The sequence below is a fragment of the Colletotrichum chrysophilum genome (assembly GCF_026319265.1).
Source record: "Colletotrichum chrysophilum strain AFK26 chromosome Unknown scaffold_8, whole genome shotgun sequence".
Lineage (NCBI taxonomy): Eukaryota > Fungi > Ascomycota > Sordariomycetes > Glomerellales > Glomerellaceae > Colletotrichum > Colletotrichum chrysophilum.
In genome coordinates this window covers 497394-517248 of record NW_026517295.1, presented here as the reverse complement: position 1 = coordinate 517248, position 19855 = coordinate 497394, and the positions used below count along the sequence as shown (strand labels likewise).

The window sequence follows — 19855 nt, the reverse complement described above, 5'->3', positions numbered from 1 at the left end:
TTAAACCTGGGCGGTCTCGGTCTTGGTGGCCTCCTCCTCGTCGTCCTTGTAGGAGGGGAGGTCCTCCTGCTCGGTCATCAGACCAGCCTTCTCCTCGGTGGCAGCAACCTCGCGGTGCGAAGACTTGCGAGAGCGGCGGCGGCAGTGCTTGCGAGCGAAAGGAGACTGGCGGCGGACAACCACACGCCAGAGGCAGACGATAAAGGTGCCGACCATCATGCCAATGCTTCAATTCGTGTTAGCGAATCTAAATCTCGAAAAAAGAGGGGTCACGCGACCCCAGATAACGGGGGTTCACGACAGGGGATGAAACACTTACATGCTAACACTGACGCCAGCAACAATGCCGATGAGGATGGGCAGGAGGATGTGCGAAGTGATGTTCTTGGCGAGCTGGCCCCAGGTGTGGTGGTGCTGTCTGAAGTGACCAGCGTTGTGAGCGTGGTGGCCGTGGTGGCCATGCTTGCCGTGACGGCCCTGACCGTGCATGCCGTGCTTGCGGCCGCCGCAGTGCTTGCCACGCATGTTCCTCAAGATGGCGGCGCGCCACTTGCAGTACAGGGTGGTGCAGTCAGTGGGAGTCTTCTCGTCCTCCTTGGGGGTGGGGATGGTAGTCTCGGTCATGTCGACGTTGGCGATCATGAGCTTGCCGTCGGGGGACTTGATGAGCTTGACGTTGACGTTGGGGACGTCGCTGACGAAGCTGTTGCCAACCTCGATGATCTGAAGGTCAATCTCGAGAAGCTCGAGCTGCTGGTCCTTGTCCATCGCGACGGGGCGGACGGCAAGGCTGTAGCCCAGCTGAGGAGTGTTGGGGTCGGCCTTGCGAGGGTGCTTTGTAGCAGCCTCGGTGAAGGCGGGAACCTGAGGAGCGCGGAGAGCAGAGTACCAGGAGGCGGCCTTGGGGTACAGCTCGAATTTGTTAACGAGGAGGTGGTCGAGGCCGGCGGCGTCGGATTCAACGGAGAAAGTCAGCTCGAGGTGGTTCTCGATGTTGGTCATGGTGTGGTAGCGGCCATCGTGGTGCCTCATGGTAAGGGGGCAGCCAGGGCAGTCGAGCTTGACGAGCTTGTTCAGGATGCCAGTCTCGGAGACGGGCTGCTCGAAGGGGAGGGAGTTGACGATGTCGTTGTCGGCGTCGGAAATCTCAGGGACGACGACGAAGGCTTGCGTGGCCGTGATCGCCAGGCCGGCGGCGGCGAGGGATTTCAGCAACATGATTGCGGTGTATGTGGTTCCTCAACGTCTCGATAAATCGATGGCAGAGGATGTAGAATTTGGTGTTTCGCTGGGTGTGGTGAAGTGTGTTCGACAAAGGAGAAGATGCAGTGTCGAAAGGCAGTCTTCAGAAGAGTGAAAGTTTGGGGTTTCGAAGCCGGAGTGGGAGGAGAGCAGGTGCAATGACATGAGTGCGGTGTTAATGGGTGGAGCACAGTACATGGCGAGTGCTGCGTAAAGGGACCACGACCAGCAGGTGCCTGCCTTACGACGCAGTACCTTACGCACCACGGCCTACGCAGCCAGGTACCTGCCGGGCAAAAGATGGGGATCAGGTGTCGAGTGGCGTTACGAATAGGGCGAGGGGGAAACTGGCACACGCTAGGCCTCTCTTGAGGGACCGAAGTCACCACCCACAGACTTTTGGCTGCACCGGTACATGCCGAAAGGGCCGCTGATTGAGCGACTTTCCCGGAACGTGCGGAGAGGGATGGGGACTTTTCTGTGCATCCTTGACTGCTGATGCTCGCTGATGGCCGGTTTTCTGCCTGAGGTCTCAGGCCCTTTGCCTATCGCTCAGAGCGATTATGTCATTCGCCCATCCCTTCCTCTCCTCTCTCCCCCTTTGGTCCCTTCTCTTCGCTTCCCCCCCTGCCACAGCCGCAGTGCCGCAGAAGCAACACGAAGAGTCGATCGGTTGCCTCACCTGTGGCCCAGCCCAACCATTCACAGCTTCGCATCTGCCACTCTCAGTCCCGTCTCTCTCTCACCCATGACGTGGGACCGGCCCAGCCACTCGCTGCCCGCGACGACACGACGTATCGCAGGGCCGTGGGCATTGAGCGTGTCTGTGCAGAAACGCAAACTTCCGCGCGCTTGTTGACTCTCTCTTGCCTGTCTCCCTCCTTCTGTCCTCCTCTCGACGCAGTCCAGAAAGCTTAAGCACAAAAACGCAGCTCCCTTGCGTAACCTTGCCCTTCTCTTGACATGCCATGACGTCGACGGCGTGTGACTGCGTCGACGGTGCCAAGTCGACGAGAAGCGCGAGGAGGCAAGGAGGCAAGGAGCACCATACACAGACGAGCAGCTGAACGACTCCGAGTAAGCAGCACAGAAGTCAGTAGAGAGCCCCAACTACAGTACACAGTGCCGTGCAGTCCTGTCAATCGCTCCGCTCGGCCAACACCGTGTAAGGGGCGGTTTCGTCTGGTCTGAAACCCTCGTCGCCGTATCATCATCGTGATACAGCCACGCAGAGAACACACACATAACACACGAGCGAATCCACTTTGCCCATACAACGGAAAAATAGAGAAAGAGACGAGGAAAAAAGGGCTCATCCTCTGATACAGCGATGCTGGCGTACCTCACCACGTAGTATCGCCGCGTAGCACAGCCGCAAGCGAATGGCATGGGGGCGTAGGTATCCATCCATCTTGACAACCTCTCGTCCCGTGTCCCGAGACTCTGGGCGGGCGCTCTGCGACGTTTGGCGATTCCCGGAAGTCTGGACACGTTATTTCCCTTTCCCCGTCTCCCGTGCCGCTCGTGGCCGCCGCCGTCGTCGTCGTCGGCGCGGGGGGCTTCTGGAATAATGCACAAAATAATGAGAAACCAGCTCGGTTTTATGAGAGTGTCTTGTTAATGAAAGGACAAAGGACCCGTTCCTACGTCGTGTCAGTCACTTATGCACTCTCTCGGTGAAGACCGAAGGTAAGAGTATCTGTGTACAGCGCCACGTGGGATATTATCCGTCTTTATGCTTATGCTTCTTTTTGAGGCGGTTATGCTGGTGGGACGTGGCTGAGATACGGGGAGCTGGGCCCTCAGTAATGTGGCAACTGCCAGCAGCCTTGGTCAAGACGGAGGCAATGCCAACTTCCATCAAAATAAAGCGACAAAGGCCAAGGTGTGGTAGGAGTCGGTTGACTTGGAGCTGTCAGGCAGAAATCACTAACCTAGCTTTCTACACTGAATTTCATTTCCTGTTGTTGACGAAATATACTCTGCGATGGCGTCGTTCTCCTTTCTCTAGACCGAGGTATCAGACATTGTCAAGGAAGCGGCGATATACTTGTATCTAGCACTCTTTTCTGCCCCTAGGCACTCAGCTTTGACGGATGTCTTTACCAGATGGAAACCTATGCCGCCCGGCGGAAGTAACCCAGATATGTAGACAGCATCGAGTAGCAAACGCAATGAACCGCACAAAAGGCAATGGTCGCGCCGAGCCTAGAGCTCGCAACTCTCATTTTGTCACTTTCATCTGCCATATTGCCTCGTCGAGAAGACCCGTTCGCTCCCCGTCATAGTTCTGACACACAATAAAATCCAATCACAGTTTGCTCCCGCAACTGACTCGGTCCGACGACCTCGCCTCGTCCGGACATGACCGCCAACGCTTCTTCCGCAGAACCTAGACTCTGCAGGCAGAGTATAGCATCTGAGGATTGATGGTGACGATAGCTTCCACGAAGCTTCCGCTACTTTGGTATCCCAAGCACCGGCCGAACCTTCTGCACCCCAGAGTTCACGTCAACCTTTTGCCAACGCAAAACCTACACGCCAAGATAGTTGTTCAGAGAAGTCTGATAAGCCGGGCGGACGAATCAAGCATCGTCAAACATCCCCAGACTTTCAAGCCAGGTTGCCTGCGTGGCCTAAGCCCGTGGTCGTCTGTTGATGCTTCAACCAAGCGTGAGCGTCCGAGCTGGCGTAGGCAAGGTCTTACTGCCGGAGCGGCTGTGCTCTTGTGATTGTCGCGTCGCGCAAGATTGAGTCCCTGCCGCTATTTCACGGCTGTTGTCCTCGACGACATACTTGATATGAGTCTCTCGATATTGAAGGAGGCCGTAGATTTCGCGTCTCCCTCCAACCCCTATCACGGCACCACTTGGTGCATATATACTCAGAGCGGTGGCATAGGCGGTCGAGGTCTAGTGACCGTATTCGTGATCTCGACTTAACCAACCTATGTGTTTGATGCCATATCCGGACACTTCCGGGCCGTCCTCAAGAGGCGATACTGTATCATCCTAATCGCTGGCTGGTATGCTATGAGGACTTCGACCAAACAAAATATAAAAAATTCTCAACACTAGGTAACTTCAAGGACAAGTAGCAGCCTATGCGGTTTCTATGAGTCGAAGCGTCGGATCGAACAAGTCATGAACATACCACTTCAAAGCGTCGCACAGGAATGTCTTGACTGAAAGATCAGGACAAGTGGGAAGCCATTTGCCAATAAAACCTAGTCGAAATCCGCGCTGAAAATGTCTTCTCGGCGAATAGAGAAAAGATAGTCAATTGACAATAGTTTGCCAGCTCATCTCCAAAGTATCAACCTGAAGCTGCGTGAATTTGCTGTACGCATTCTTCCACTATATTTCTCGGACATGTGCAAGGACTGCCTTGTTGTATAAAGCTCAACAGCAAGCCCCACGCGAGGGAAGGACTTAAACAAGCCCTTTCAAAGGCAATTCCCGAGCATGTCGTATGCGGAAGGTCATACGCCAAGAAGGTTGATCCTCACGACCCCTTCATTGCAGTGGTACACTGTTTCGCATCAAGAGCGTCTGGATATCGCGCTTTACACGCGGCGTGTTGGCAGACACAAGCGATGGCTTTTCAAGACACCCACGACACCTTCTTTGATAGACTTTGTGGTTGGAACTGATCACCTGCGCTCAAAGTCAACTTAAGCCAATTGGATATTCATGGCAAGATCGACGCCCCGCCGGAATGTTCGGCGAGGATGTTGACGATATCTCGGGCCGGAAAGTGGATGCCCTGGTCGCCCACTAGTCCGGAAACCGGAATAGATGTTCGTCGCACAAGGCTTCGCGAATGTCCTTACGTCAAATGAAGGGTTCTCCTAAGTTAAGGAAACAGCAAACATGATCGACTTTGAGTGTTCTAGTCGTCCAGATAATCGGGCCTTGTCGTCACAATCCTAGGCACGCCAGTCATTGGATTGGCAGGCGGAGCACTGCTTGGGATCTGTGTGTTGCGTCACGGATAAATGATGCTTGTCCACCACGAAATGTCCAGACCCAAAACTTGGTGAACGCCTCCACACCGGAGGCTAGATGGCGCCGTGGGGCCGAGGGTTTGACGTTGATGAGAGTCTGCGGGAGCTAGCGCGTTGCCAATGAGAGCAGAGCTCGCAAATTAGCTTAGAATGAACCGCCAAACTCAAATCCTCATATGGCGCCGCGGCACGCCTTCAATATTGCCACAGCAGATAGCTTGTACTTGGTAGTACTAACCAAGCCGTAGTTCGTCCCTGACACTATGGCTCGGAGATGACGTGCCGTGGGCAGATAAACACGACCGAGGATCAGGTCAAAATCGGTGAACGGATCACCTTGGCCTGCAAACCGGGCGAATGCAGGCTCAAGATTTGTTGCTCTGGAAGACGGCAGACCCGCGTAGCCGTCGGCGCATTGTTTCGTTTCGTCCCAAGGTCCACGTGTGGATGGCGAAGACGGCCATACAAATTGTGCGGAGACGAGAAGGCGAAAACAGTCATTCGTGTCATTGAGTTTTGTCTGCTGCTGCGGTTATGCAAAGCAAAAATCTGTCGAGTCGAAGAAGCCGCGGTGGCTTCTGGGACAGGGCATGGACCCTTGAGCTCAGTCCATGCTGAGCGATTTGTATGGACAATGCCATCCTGAGCAGACTGAAGCTTTGCCCATGCAGCGGGAGCCTTACCTCAGTATCAAGCAGCCGCCCGAGAGCCATTGATTGCACGAGGGATTCGAGGGGAGATCATGGAGTTGTCAGAGCTTTCAGCTGAAAATTGGCCAATCTACGGTGGCATCGACGGGTCTACCCAAGGGCGTCTTTGTACCATCAGATTGTCGAGCGAGCCACGGATTCAACAACTGTCATTGTTGAAGGTCAAGAAAAGGGACCACGTGACAGGGTGCATTCTTGTAGGAGTTGCGCCTGACACAGCCAATTGTGACGGATATAGAGGCCGAAGTAGCGGGACGCCTTCTGAAGAGGGTGTGGCCCCTTTGGCCCTGTTCCATGCGTGCAGCATGCATCTGGCAGCTGAAACGCGTCTAGAACTCGGCGTGCAGTCTGCAGAACAAAAAGGCGCATCTGCAAACGCATCCGCCGCATCTGCGGTGAACAGTTGACGGTGGATGTATGTAGGAAGTAGGTGGTGGTGGTGGACGGTGGGCACCTTGTTGGTAGCGGTTCCCGCGTGGCCTGCCAACCTGCTGTGCCCCCTCACGGCTTGCGCCCGTCTTGGGGCTTGTTGCTGGTTGGGTGGAGCGGCCCAGTGACGAGGGCTATCTCGATTTGTCCGGCTTGCGTTAAAGAATGCAGGTGATGAGCAAGGCCGTCAGTTTGCTGTGTATCTCGGGCCAAAGAGGAAGCGCAACATTGGGCACCCTGAACGGACGCGCAGAGATGTCGCAAAGTGACTGGTGCGCGTCGAGGTGTTCCTGGTTTTCCATGGTGTTCCTGCAGGAGGGATGATTACAGGAACTCTGGATTCTGCACACCGCAGGCAGACCCCCGCTCAAATGCCTTTAAGGTAATGCCGATCAGCGTTCTGCCGCTAGGGTTGAAGGGATCCGAGGCGACGAGTCACAATGGTAGGGCGAGATGCAGCAATGAATTCCCATTCTTCCGCCTCTTGCGCTCGCTTGGATCCGGACGGTGATGTTCGTATTGGCCGGTCATCGTGTTGCGCGGCGAGCGAGCCTGCATCGTGCAGCCAATTGTCGACCAAGACTCGCGAATTAGACAGCAGTCTCTATCTGCAACTGAGGGCGGTGTTGATCAAATGCCTCGGAGGCTTGCCGACTGGCGTGTCGAGTTTGAAGGCGGGAGAGGGACGAGGCATATGTCTTCGGGGTATTTTCCTCTCATTTTTTTGTGGCAGACATCAGCTCAAGGAACGAGACGTTTCAATTCGTCCCGTCTTGACGTGGAAGGCGCCATTCGGCACAGCAGAGGTCGGGATTGCTGCGGTGGTGCGTGCTGGTGTGAGGTGTTGTTTCCGGTACTGTTGTAAGTGGCCGTCGTCGTTACGCAATGGACGGCCGGTGTTGGTTGGCGGGCCGCATGGCTGGTTGGCTGCGGTGGCCCCCTCCATGGTCCCTTCAACGGACGGATCAGAGACATCCAGGATGAACGGTGCGGTCAATGTCTGAGTCTGGGGAAGCGCGCGCGGTGATGATGGCAACTTGGGTGTCGCAGTTTGGCTGATGGTTTTCTTTTGCCTTTTTCCTCTTGGTCTCTTTCCAAAATTGGGTTGTTGCAGACTGGCATTTCCTTTCTTTTTGCCGCTGCACACCAACACACCTCCGGCAGCTCTGACAGGTGCAGAGAACGCTAAGCAAGCGCAGAGAAGAGAAAACCTAAGACGCGACGACGGCAGGCGAGGAGGGCATCCAAGACTTCAGGCTGTACGGATACTCTGTCAGTCTGACTTCGTGGTGGCTTCGGTTCTGGGCATGCCGCAGCTTGCTTGCAGGAAGAGAATCATCCGTACGGAAGCTCGTAGCAGGTGGGTTGAATGGTGGGAAGCGGACGCCGGGGAGGTTTCTTATCCGGGCGAATCCCCTGTCGCGTCTCTGCTCCTGGTCTTTGCAACCGGTGGGTATTTTGCCAAATGGTGTCGTTGTCGACGACGACTCCTTGCTCTGTTGGAAGCGGTTGAGTGTTCGCAGAATCATCGCAGACCCTCACCCAAGTCCCGTCAGCAATCAGTGGAGCAGACAAGACCCCCCCAGATCGGGCCATCTGGACCGCAAGTGCAGGGGTTGAAGGGGTCGCGAAGGTGTGTGCCTGCGCTAGTGTTTCCGCTTAAACATTTTGAGCTCGTCATTGGCCCGCCGTGCTCTCTCTGGCCCCACCTCGAGACTCTGGGAGACAGGGGCGTGACGGAGAGTGACCCCCCAGGCGGGGCAGGAGCGTTGAAGCGTTGGAGCTAAGAAGGAGCGCCCCCTGCCCCCTGGCACGCGAAGTGCAGCCAATGGAAGCCACAGTCCCCTTGGTGAGCCGTGCTTTCCTTCCATCTGCCACTTTGGTCGCTCGACCTCCTAAAAATTGCAGCGAGAGCAGGCGCAATTGCAATTGCAGCCAGGGGCAACCCGTCACACATGCTCTTCCTCCTTTCGAAATAGCCGCCTCCATATTGCCAAGTGCCCTGCAAAAAGCGTGCCTGACTATTGAATTGAACGACGCCTCACACTTGCCATTGCCAGACAGAGTCTAGGCATTCGTAGATAGAGATGATATGATGACTGAGACTTCTCAACGGCCTCTGCGTTTGCGCTCTTGTTGGATCTTGACGTGACTCTCTAGGGAACCGTCTCGTTGGTGACATGACCAACACCCCTCCCCCCACCGCCGGCCAGGTCTTTCATTTCCCTGTTGCGGCTCCATTCTTTGATTGAGTTGAGGTTGTCGTTTGCGCAATCCCGTCCCAGGCCACGGGCACGTACCCGTATCTCGATTTTAGATAGCAGCGCATCTTGAAGTCTCGGCGTATCATTCTTTTCCTCGCACCTGCCTGTGTGCAGATAGACTGACAGGAGCACTGCAAAAAGGACAAGACTGACTCCAAAACTACACACCCCTGATTACCCCCGGTGGAGCTGTGTACTTGTCCTGCTCGCCATCAACGGACAAATGGGCTGTCACTCAGGCCAGACCACACCCCAATATTGAAGCGCACCCCCGTCGTCGATAGACCCATTCGATCCAATCCAGAGCCCCCCGAACCCTCCAAGCCTCTTCTGGCTCTGGCACCTGGCCAGCCCTTCCTCTTTTTGACTCCGGGGGATCCCTCTCATCCCCTCTTGTCCCGTCTCGACTCCTCCTTTCGACCTCTCCCCGTCGAGTCCTGTCCCGTCTTCTTCTGCCACCTCCCCGTCCCTCCTCGACATTTGCACGCCGCCGCTTGCGAGCGAACGAGCACGAACGACAGACAACCAACGACACTCCTCGTCGTCCCGTCCGCACAGTCGTCGAGTCGACCAACATCCCACCTGTCGTTGCTGTAACACTGTGAGATCGCCCTGTCCAAGTCCCTCGACAGATCCCCGATAGCCCATCTCCGTGTGTCGTCGTCGCCTACGGATACCACTCTCGCACAACACCCACAGACCCGGGACACCCTACGCGCACGCACTCACACACACCGGAACCCAGCTTTTTTCACTTCTCGACTTTCTTTTTCTTACTGTTCAGTCGTCCTCGGTCGACACCTCTTGGCCTTTGCTTGCTTCTCCCGCTGCCAGCTCGGGAATTTCAGCAAAAAATAAACCGCTACCGCCTTGTCTTGAAGACAAAGCCGACCCTTCTCTTAACCCAACTGCCATCCCTCCGTCTCGGACAGGAGAAGAAGAGGAAACAACTCGATCCCGCGTCATTGTCATTTGCTGCCGCTGCCTCGGGCTCTCTCATTTTGTTCTCTACGGGTTCCAAACAATCCATCGACCTCCCCACGCGGCCTCACCTGTCAGTTCGCACATCATATCACCCATCGAATCCACCACGGGCCTTCTTCTTCGCCTGATTGTCTCTTGATCTTCAAATCTTCAGACGTCATTCACAAGGTTCCCCCAGAGAGGTGCTGCCTCCCCGACGCCGGACACACCCTGCCCGTTCCGCCCGTCTGAAACACTCTCAGTCCCTCTCGCCAGCACCGCAAGACCCAGTGTGTGTCGTGCACCCATCCGCGCCCGTCTCACCCACCTGATTTCTCTTGTCAAGTCGTGCAAACAGACACTCACGTCGTGCCGCTTCGCCGACCATCGTAGCCAGCACTCCTGCACGCGCTTCAGACGTCGATGCCATCATCTTCCAGCCATCCATCATCCTGTGTCTGTTGTCGACTGTCGCCGTCCAGCATCGCTGTTCAGAGCAACGACAACTACGACAAATTCTCCCAGGCGGGCGAATCACGTTGGACAACAGCAAAGTCTCGAAACACCAACTGTACGTGATCCCCTTTGGGACTCCCCCTACCCGTGGCCCGGCTGTTCAGGTATTCCCTGCTTTGGGGGGTGTGGCCGACCTGAAGCGACCCTCCCGAACCGCCGGGAACCTCCTGCTTCTGCACCTGGGCAAGAGTGGCAGAGTCTCTCACGCGGCGTTGTGCAGACAGACAGTACATGCTGCCTTTCTTGCCTGCCTTGCCTCACTCCTCGCCTCTTCTTTCTGTTCTGTTCTGTCTCTCAAACCCTTCACACTCTCCGGTGCTGACCTGGACTTTCCCACGATAGATCGTCGGAGCCTCGTTTTTCATTCTCTACTACCCTAATTAATTCATCTAGCATTCTCTTTCCCTGCTGCCGCACCCGCGGACGCAGTTCATTCCTTCTTCGCCGCCTTTCCTTTCTTCATTCGCCACCCCTCCGATCGCATTTCGCCATCGTCTAGACTTCGATTCTCGTTTTAATAGGCCTGGTTCCTGTTTTCAATCTCGCGCAGTTACACCGCCTCGCAATAGAGTTGAGCGACCTTCGTTTGATATACCCACCCGCCAGTCGTTTCTGTCCGCGAAGCTGCGTCGAGCACCTACAGCAAACCACGCTGTCATTCGAGCTTATACGAGCAACTCGTCGTCGGGCAATTTCGAAAGCGCCGCCGCATCAGCAAACTATCGGAGACCCGCAGCAATCACTGTCGTAGAATCTGCACCCAGGTGATACCGCAGGGCGAATGGTTTAATTGTCGTGTCTGGACGCGCAGGCACCTTGAAACGGAAAAGAAAAAGCAGAGAGGCAGGAAAAGGAGACTCTGATGTCGCTGGACCGAATTCACGAGTACTAAATGAGTCAACCCCAATATGGAAGAGATATGGATCGACCACCTATCGCAGGATCCGTCAAGCGGGCGCGAGAGCGGGCTCAAGCCGGATTTCCGAGGGACCAGTACGCACCGCCGTCCGCAACACGATTCCCGATAATGGAAGAGGACTTGGACAGCCCCACGGATGTCTCACCACCACCGAGCCGCCAGAACCCCGATCCCGCACCGTCACAAATCCCGAGACCATTACCTCCGGCCGCGCTACAGAACAAAGATGGCGGCATCGGCATGGCCATCTCGCGGCCTACGCAAATCCCCCAATGGCCGCTGCCCGGACCCATCCCGTCCCCATCCCCCGAAGCCGAGCCGTACCGACCTCCCCCAGGAAGGGGACCACCACCGCAACGCCCACCTCGCCCAAGTAGGGTCCCTTCGATTCTGGACAGCTCCCGAGTGCAAGAACACACTCCCGTATTTCAGTACACCCCCCAGATCGGACGAGAATCGACGCTGAGCCAAGATCCCTCGTCCGCACCACTCACCCCGTCATCGAGACATACGCAGTCGTCAATGTCTTCCGTAGGATCGATTCCGGATTTCCCATTGCCATCGACCATTCCTCCCGCTCCGATCCCGCCACCTCCTCCCGCCGCTCTGCCGAGACGGAGCGTCACCCTCGGACCTCCTCCGTCGTCTCGACGAGGTGATTCGTCCTTCTATTCCAATGCTTCATTTGTTTCTCCGATTCCCGAAGAGAGCCCAAGGTCGAGGTCGCATACCTCATTTGCTTCTAGCGCCGCTATGCCAGAGAGTTGGGGCAGTCAATCGCCAGGATTCAGCCCAGGATACCCCGATGAATTTTACGAGGATGATGCGTACTCCACGGAGGAAGACGAGGACAACAGCAGAGCAAGCACGGCACAGTATGGCGAAGGTGATGAAAGCAAGCTGGTCAGGAGCGCGAGTGTTGGTAAGATGCAAAAACCATCAATCGTCATGAACCGAGCTCCGAGCGGCGGCGACCCGTTACCGCAGGAAGCATTCAGACCAACACCATCACCTCTCCAGAATCAGCTCCCGCACAGCCCCTTCGACAACGGCACAGGCTATCTTGAAGGGTCTAGTTCCTCAGGAACGGTGCCCACGATGGCAGCTACGGCAACCACGCCTTCAGTAACAGCTGATGCCATGCTTGGAGCGTTTGCTGCTGCCAGTTCAACAAACCCCGAGGAAATGAGAAAAGTCACACCCGAGCCACGGCCGTACAACCGCCTATCGGCGATTCGTCGCCCGCCAAAGTTGGGCCTAGACATGAACTCTGTCAGAGAGATGGAGTCCAGAGGCAGTATGACCAGTTTGCCAGACTTGATCAAACGCGCAACTCGCTTAGCCGCGCTTATTGACCGAGGACGCCGGCCTGCAAGCAGATTTGACATGGACGGAGAATGGCCGGATGAGAAAGCGTTTGGGCGCGAGGGGGAGCACCAAATGGCAAACATGTCAGGTGAGTGAAATGAAGTCTTTTGCCCGTAGTCATCCGCTAACGTCGTCATCTAGCTGCTGAAAAACATCAGTCAGGACTCTCTGACATGTTGGCTGCGTTTCCTCCTCCAGCAACAACTCCTAATCCTCCCCAGCGCGGCAGCTGGTTCAGGCGTAACTCTCAAGGATCATGGCCTCTTGCACCAGGAAGCCGTGGCGGTACGCCAGTGCAACCCATGACACGCGCCATGGCAGCCAGATCATCTCCCTTGGCAAGGTTGGAGTCCAACAGCGATGAGGGCTCTGTCAAACGTAAGAGAAGGTGTTGCGGCCTACCACTCTGGGCCTTTATTTTGATTGTTGTCATCGTTTTGGGTATCATCGCCGCTGCCATCATCGTTCCTCTCGAGTTCTTCGTCTTTCGGAAGAACAGGACAGGCAGCACTCCCACTACTGAGCCGGCTCTGGGTCAATGCCAGAACCAGCTCAAGTGTGAGAACGGCGGTACGAATGTCATTTCGCAGAATGTCTGCTCATGCATTTGCACGAATGGATTTACCGGTCAGACTTGTTCTGTGGCCGGCGCAACCGGATGCACCACGACCACTATCACCGGCACCTCATCTAATTTCAATAATGTCACCCTCGGCCAGGCGATACCCCGCCTCCTTCAGCAGGCTCAGACCAATTTCACCGTCACCTTGGACGGAACCGACATTCTGGCAAAGTTCAACACGGAGAGCCTCTCTTGCATTGCGCAAAACTCGCTTGTTACCTTTGATGGGCGCTCAACTCGCCAAGGCACCACCAACTCGCAAGAGGTGGTTGCCAACGTGGGCGTCAACGCTGACAACATACCCATCCAAATCATCACGCTGCTTCCTGGGCAGGCGACGACGATTACCTTCAACTTTATCGAGACTGGTGCCGTTATTGGTCCCTCTGGCGACATTGTTGGCGGGTTCACGACCCTCTCAGGCCCATTCCGCGTCACGACGATCCACGCCTCCAGCTCGACCATGTGGGCTACCATCCCTATGATGCCCACGCCGACGACAATTAGCTCGAGCTCGACGGCTCCAGTCACGATGCCTACAATTCCGCCAGCAACCTCGGTGCCGCCAACGACAACTTCCACGCCACCGACGACAACATCAGCACAGGGCCCCCTGGTTCCCTCAGTACCTGTGTCTCCATCGCCGTCGCCCACGCCTACGTTCAGCGTCACGGAAGAGACTCTTGACTTCGCGAGAGTCGCCGTGCTGCTTATTCTCGAGAGGCAGAACCTGATGGCCGCGACGACAGCACAGACGGTGCTCCAGCGGTTCTTCACGCAGGCAGGCACAGGCAGTCGGACATCAAACGGAGGCGTCGCCATCAGCCAGGCATTGAATGTGACGCTCGGCGGAGGTAATTCGGTAGACCTGGTCCACTTCCTCGTCAACGTCCCCGGGAACACCACGACGCCGACGACGATGACGGCGACGAACAGCACCTCACCCGGTGTCGTCGCCGCAGAAGGGAGCTGAATTTGCGCCATGTGAGGATGGGGGACGGTGTTCAGTATGATGATGGTCGTCGACGGCGTGCCGAGGGGTAAACCAAAAAATGTACATAGTGACGCTTAATGAGGTGATGAGCTGCCAAGCCCGAGCAGCAAAAGGATGGAATGTAGGCACGCCGGCGCCCCCCGATCATCTTGTATTAAAAAAGAAGTAGTGTGGCCCTTTTTTCTATTTCTCTATAGCTTTGGAAGTGGAGGAGGAGGAGGATATCAGCACGCATAGCGTCTTCGTTGTGTACGAGTAGGAAGCCAGTCAGCGAGGGCGTTGAGACTTTTTTGGAGAAGTCGAGGAGCTGTGCAGATACCATTGATATCAATCAAGACATAATCCGGTCTGATGACAATATTTTGACTCGTTCCCCATAACTTGCCGTGAGGCTGTCATGAATTGTTCTCAAAATGCACGCAATACTGTCCCCATTTTCATTGTTTGTTGGCGCAGAGGGATATACTTCGGACCAGACGTCATTCTCATCAGACATTTTTTCTCGCTGTTCGTTCATGTTGGTCACGAAATGGCCCCAGCGGTGGGATGGTATCCACACGGCTCCCCATCAGACAGGATCGTCGTCCGGGATCGCCGCCGGAGGCGATTTCTCTCTGATTTTTAATCTCACGGAACCAAGGAGAAAAAGGCACGAACGGCATGGCATGCTCGTGGTGGGTTCAGGTTTATTCTTTTCTCCGCTTGGGAAGGATGGATGGTTCGCTTACAACTCGACGGTAACAAAAGTTTTAGCGCCGCAGGGCCGGCGATTCCCCGTCTAGATTTCTTCGACCACTGGACGATCCATGGGGAGAGAGAATGAATGGGTGCAGCGGCAGGTCTGGAACTTCCTTGACATCTCCGTTGGGTGGGTTAAGGGTTTGTGCTTTTCTGTTCTAAACTTCCTCGTTAGGGCGGCGGTTTTAGTGAAAAGGATATAGATGGAGCAGGGAGCCACCCGAGCTCCATAAATGAAGCTTCGGCGCTCCGAGGAAGGGAATTTGGCCGTGGGTTTGGATTGAGTGCGCGGTATTTTGGGGGCATTGGTTGGTGGTGATTGGGGCGTTGCGGTCGATTTCATATTGATTGGAGGCACAATTTCTATGCGACGATAGCTGTTGGCTAGCGAAGGGGTGGACAACACGTGTTTAGAGTGTTGTTTACGCTGTTTTAGAGGAAATTTGGAAAGAAAAAGAAGTGAACATCCAGGGAATGTGCGTTTGGTGGGTTCCTTTTTGGACAAAGATAGAAACCGGGGAAGATGTGTGGCCGGCCCGCTGGCATTGAACGAGTGCCGTTCTCTGGTGATGACTCGGAAGAGGTGAGCCGGTCAGGCCGGTGAGAGTACGAGAGTGCGAGTAAGTTTTGATTTATCCTTTCAGGATTGAGGCTGAAAGACTAGATTGAAGTGAGGTCATTGAGGGGGGAGGCCGTGTAGCCTTGCTTACCGGTGGAGGATGGAATGAGTCGTGGGCTTATGCTTTTTTACGGATAGAGATTGACGATCCAAGATTGCAGATTGTAAATGAGGCCGAGGCGAGGGGAAGTTGTGATGTGCGGGTGATGGTGAGGGCGCTAGGACGGATGCGGAAGGGTGGGAAGGTGGTGGTTTGCTTTTTCTCAATTTCACCGGCGAAAATTTGAGTTGCCGATGCCTTGGCGTAGTTTATCTTCAGCGTGCTCTTCGTGTTCACTGTTCAAAGTCTGTTGATATCGTGGGTTTTTGCGCTGCGCTCTTGGCTTTTCCGCTTCTCGGCTGCCCAGTTTCGGTCTGCCGGGCACGGCGTGCCAGCCTGGGTAATCGCTCTCGTCAGGGGACGCGGTCGTGGGAACACAGCCCCTCTCTGCGCGTGGTTTGAAGAAGGGCGTCGGTAGCGTGGCGTGGGGGATGGCGTCCCCCCGGGAGCCAGACTTGCAGTCTTGTTGGAGTCTTCTTTTTTTCTTGGTCAAATCAGTGTCGCTAGACTCCGTCTGCCGTCCCCAGTCACCCTCCGCCCCTCGACACCCCCTTTCAAGGCGCAGATGTGGCCCTCCATTGCAAGGGTACCTGCATCGGTGGTCCCCCCCCCCCCGGTTCGCCATCGCCTTTCGCAATAGAAATGGGGCAGGTTTTCTGACAGGGGTGGCCCGCTGTCTGCTCCGGCGTCTGGATAAGACGGAGAAGCAAGCAACTGGGACTTTGGGAGGCGAGAGCGAAAGTGAAGAGAGAAAAAAGAGTCTGCCGTGTGGGAAGTCGTTATTGAAAGGGGGAGGAATAGTTGAATAATTGGACCTTGAAAAAACGGCCGAACCAGAAGCTGTCAATCAGTGTCATCGGGTGGTCTTGAAACCTGTCGCCCACCTATCATCCGGTCTCTGCGACCTGGGCAGACAGTTGGTTCGTCTGTGAGGAGGGGGGACTTCTCGAGTAGGAAGGTGAGGCAAGGTCGAGGTGCGGGAATAAGAGGCGTTAAGAACGACGATGTCAGCGGCAGGCTGATGGCTGAAGCAGTCGCGTACAGTACCGCAGTAGACAGATCGTAGCCGTTAGTGGCTCGACGCAACCATCGTGTCGCAAGCGGCGGCGTCGTTGCATGCCACACTGAGGAGTTGAAGAGTCAATCAATGCCGGGTGCCCTGCCCTGCCCTGCCACGTCCTGGGAAGCTCGAGCACACACGATCCCATTCTAAAGGGAAATAAGGTAGTCTTACCCGTCTCCCCCCTCCCCCCATTCGCAGAGTGCAGACAATATCCCTTGCTACGCGCGCCAGTGAGGCTGTGGTCAGATAACATAGCGGACAGTCTGCAGTCTGCAGAAGGGCGAGGTGAGGTGGTGGGTATGATTGAAGAGTCTAAAGAAGGGGAAACGGCCGAAAAGGGCGAAGGGCGGCAGGCTGGTGATGGTGGACGGGAGGAGAATTAAGTGCAAGGCCGCCAAGCAGCGTGGTAAGGCAAGGTAGCAGAGCCCACTTGGTTGCAGTGAACTGCCTTAGCCTTAGAGGGGACGGGACTGGGAGGGAAAGGGCTGATTGATGGTGCATTTTGGGTGCTGGTTGCATCCATCCATCCATCCATCCATCCATCCATCCATCCATCCATCCATCCATCCATCCATCCATCCTGACTGGACTGTCCCGGGCTGTCAATCTGAACCTGGAAGTGTGGGCTCGCTCTGCCGCTGCCGTTGCTGCTGCCGCAGCCCGGGTGACCCCTTCCTTGCGCCTCCTTCCCTCTTTCTCTCGTCCCTCATTCTCAACCGCTACCTTTCCCTCCTTCTCAACCTCCTCCTCCCCTCTGCCTTCAACCTCATTCACTCATTTGCGACACGACCGAGGGGGGAAGCGTTCCTACACACTTCCAATCGCTCACCTGCTCTACTATACATCAGAGCCTACTTCCGGTCGCTTCCTGTGGTACATCAACTACGCTACTCATTGCATTGACTCAAGGCCGGCTACTGAGGGAGGACCTCGACGCGCGCACACATCGAAAGCCTCCGTCTGGCGCGATCCCACGCCTAAGCCTTCGGGGCTCGCCCAGCACTATCTAAGCTGGGACAAAGAGAGCTCTCCGCGCAGAAGCTCGACCTCAATCTCTGAATCGACATCTCATAGCTACCTCTCATACACCACTTACTCACCATCACCAACCCCCAGCTCGCCCACCATGTCCTACAATCATCAGCAGTCAGACTCCATCTCCAACGCCATGTATCCCGCCGATTCTTCCTACACACCAGGCGGCGGCGCTCAAAACCGCCAATCCACAAACTCCCTCGCCAATGCCCTGTATCCCGTCGACTCCGGATACACACCCGGCGGCCAAAATCACCACCCATCAGACTCCCTCGCCAATGCCGCCTACCCCCAAGACTCTGCCTACCGCCCCGCTGCCCCGACATCCCACCCAGACGACAAGCTCGCCATGCCTCAAGCACGCTACTCCCAGTCTTACAACACCGCAGCCATGACAGGGCCCGGGGCTGCCAGTCGCCAAGCTCCCACAACAGCATACCCTCAGTACCCGCCCGCCACACAACAACCACAGGCCTGGACCCCGACGCACGATCCGTACTCCCCTGCCGTGACCCCGTGGAGCCCCGATGGCATGTCCGCCGCGAACCCGAACCTGCCGCCACCGCCGCCGTACGACCCCTCGAGGCCCGGGACAGGAGCGACTGGCACAAGTACGCCGAGGGACCCAACTTCGCCAAACCCGAGTGAGAGCGCACTTCTTGGGCAGCAGCAACAGCAGGCGGTTGGACAGCAACGTGGGGTGCCTGCTCAATCTCAGAGCATTTACACAGCTTCGCCGCAAGTCCAGCAACAACAACAGCAGCAAGCACCAGCACCCGCAGCACCGCACATTGCAGACCCAGAAGGACAAGATGGACAGCAGCCGAGGGCGTACTTGCAATCAATGACGGGTGGCATGCCTGCTTACGGTAACAGCCCGGGCGGTCTGGGGCCGGTTGCCAAGGCGCGCAAGAAGAAGAAGCAGAAGCTCGCCATCCTCGCCGCAGTTCTCTGTGCCATATTGCTGCTCCTGATCGGTTTGATTGTGGGCGTGTTGGTTGGCATCGTCAATCGCAAGGATGACAAGCCACCCCCACCAGGACCGACCGGGCCCAGGATGATGTAAACCGGAGAATTTCAATCTGAATTGAAGGCGAGAAAAGCGAGAGACTCGTTCCTGCGGGGCCGATATGGCTGGGTGGTGACGTATCGCTCCCCGGAGAGGGAAAGTCAGGGCGTTATTTACGACGAACCCGTCGATTTTGACGGGTTCGGGCAATTACTTCAACCAATACCCCGTTACGTTTTTACATATTTTGACAACTTTTCTTTGTTTTCATACCAACCACCCAACCTTATTTCTTCTTGGCATTACTTGAGCGTCGCACGGCGGATGGGGCGGGGAGCATTGAGGCAAGCGACGTTAATGTTTGATCAACCTAGGGACGGACTATGGAAGGTGTTGTGCGAAGAGGCAACGGCGATTGAGCGGTGATATATATACATACACATCATGGCATACGGGCGACTTTGCAGCCGATGGTGGGCTTATAGACGATGGACAGAGCCGCGAGAGCGTGCTATGAGATTGGAATGAAATGAAAGCGTACGTTGATCAAGAACTATGCGCCTTCTGGGATACGTGATACTTGCGATAACATACTTCAAGCCTTCGCTTTGCGAAGCACTTGGGAGTTAGCATTGGAGCTGTCCACCTGCTTGTATTGAGATTTCTGGCGACGCGAGCCTTCTCGCAAGGGCGTCGGAGCGATGCCTGATCTTCCCCCGCGCACACGGTTCTACCAACCGAACTGCGACCATCCGGGGAATATTCCAAGGATTTATGCCAGGCGGCGATGGCTGACAGAGAAAGTGATTGACTGTCGGAAACGCCGTGATAAGCTACTCTTGTCGAGGACATTGTCGATTCGACTTTTACCTAGAAAGGATCAGCTTGTCATGGTGGATGAGCGATACCATCCCAACACCGGGGCACCACAATATGTGGCTCACCACTCAGTCTTGTTTTTGGACGGACTGGCTGCTCTTCTTCTCTGTGCTTTTATATCGCGGAGCATTGAATAGGGGTCGTCCTTCGAAAGGTGAGTACGGTAGGTATATGGTAGGGTTGAGCTTGAGCTGTGCTGGGTCTTGCGCTGACGAGGTGAGGTCCGGACGTCATGATTCGAAGGTATAAAGATGGCATGTTGGAGCTTGATGTTACAATCTTCAGGAATGTCATTGCCACATGCGTCTTCGTTCAACCAGTGCTGGTCAATTCCTGGACGCTCGTCCAAAGACTTTGCTGTGATCTCGCGCAGCGGACG

The 19855-nt window shown here is 55.7% G+C and overlaps 4 protein-coding genes across 4 annotated transcripts; 3 read left to right on the top strand and 1 right to left on the bottom strand.

Moving 5' to 3' along the window:
• COL26b_001821 (uncharacterized protein) lies at positions 1-1218 on the bottom strand (the record flags this gene model as incomplete). The annotated part of the gene is made up of 2 exons (XM_053174759.1): positions 1-226; positions 320-1218. The coding sequence occupies 2 exons, from the start codon at positions 1216-1218 to the stop codon at positions 1-3; spliced, it is 1125 nt and encodes a 374-aa protein (XP_053041382.1).
• A 9939-nt stretch (positions 1219-11157) lies between these two features.
• COL26b_001820 (uncharacterized protein) lies at positions 11158-11708 on the top strand (the record flags this gene model as incomplete). Its single annotated transcript, XM_053174758.1, has 2 exons — positions 11158-11422; positions 11494-11708. 2 exons carry the CDS (start codon positions 11158-11160, stop codon positions 11706-11708), a joined length of 480 nt encoding a protein of 159 aa, XP_053041381.1.
• A 94-nt stretch (positions 11709-11802) lies between these two features.
• Positions 11803-14012, top strand: COL26b_001819 (uncharacterized protein; the record flags this gene model as incomplete). Its single annotated transcript, XM_053174757.1, has 2 exons — positions 11803-12505; positions 12691-14012. The coding sequence occupies 2 exons, from the start codon at positions 11803-11805 to the stop codon at positions 14010-14012; spliced, it is 2025 nt and encodes a 674-aa protein (XP_053041380.1).
• Positions 14013-17679: 3667 nt separating this feature from the next.
• Positions 17680-18654, top strand: COL26b_001818 (uncharacterized protein; the record flags this gene model as incomplete). The annotated part of the gene is made up of 2 exons (XM_053174756.1): positions 17680-18199; positions 18320-18654. 2 exons carry the CDS (start codon positions 17680-17682, stop codon positions 18652-18654), a joined length of 855 nt encoding a protein of 284 aa, XP_053041379.1.
• Between the last annotated feature and the right edge of the window lie 1201 nt (positions 18655-19855).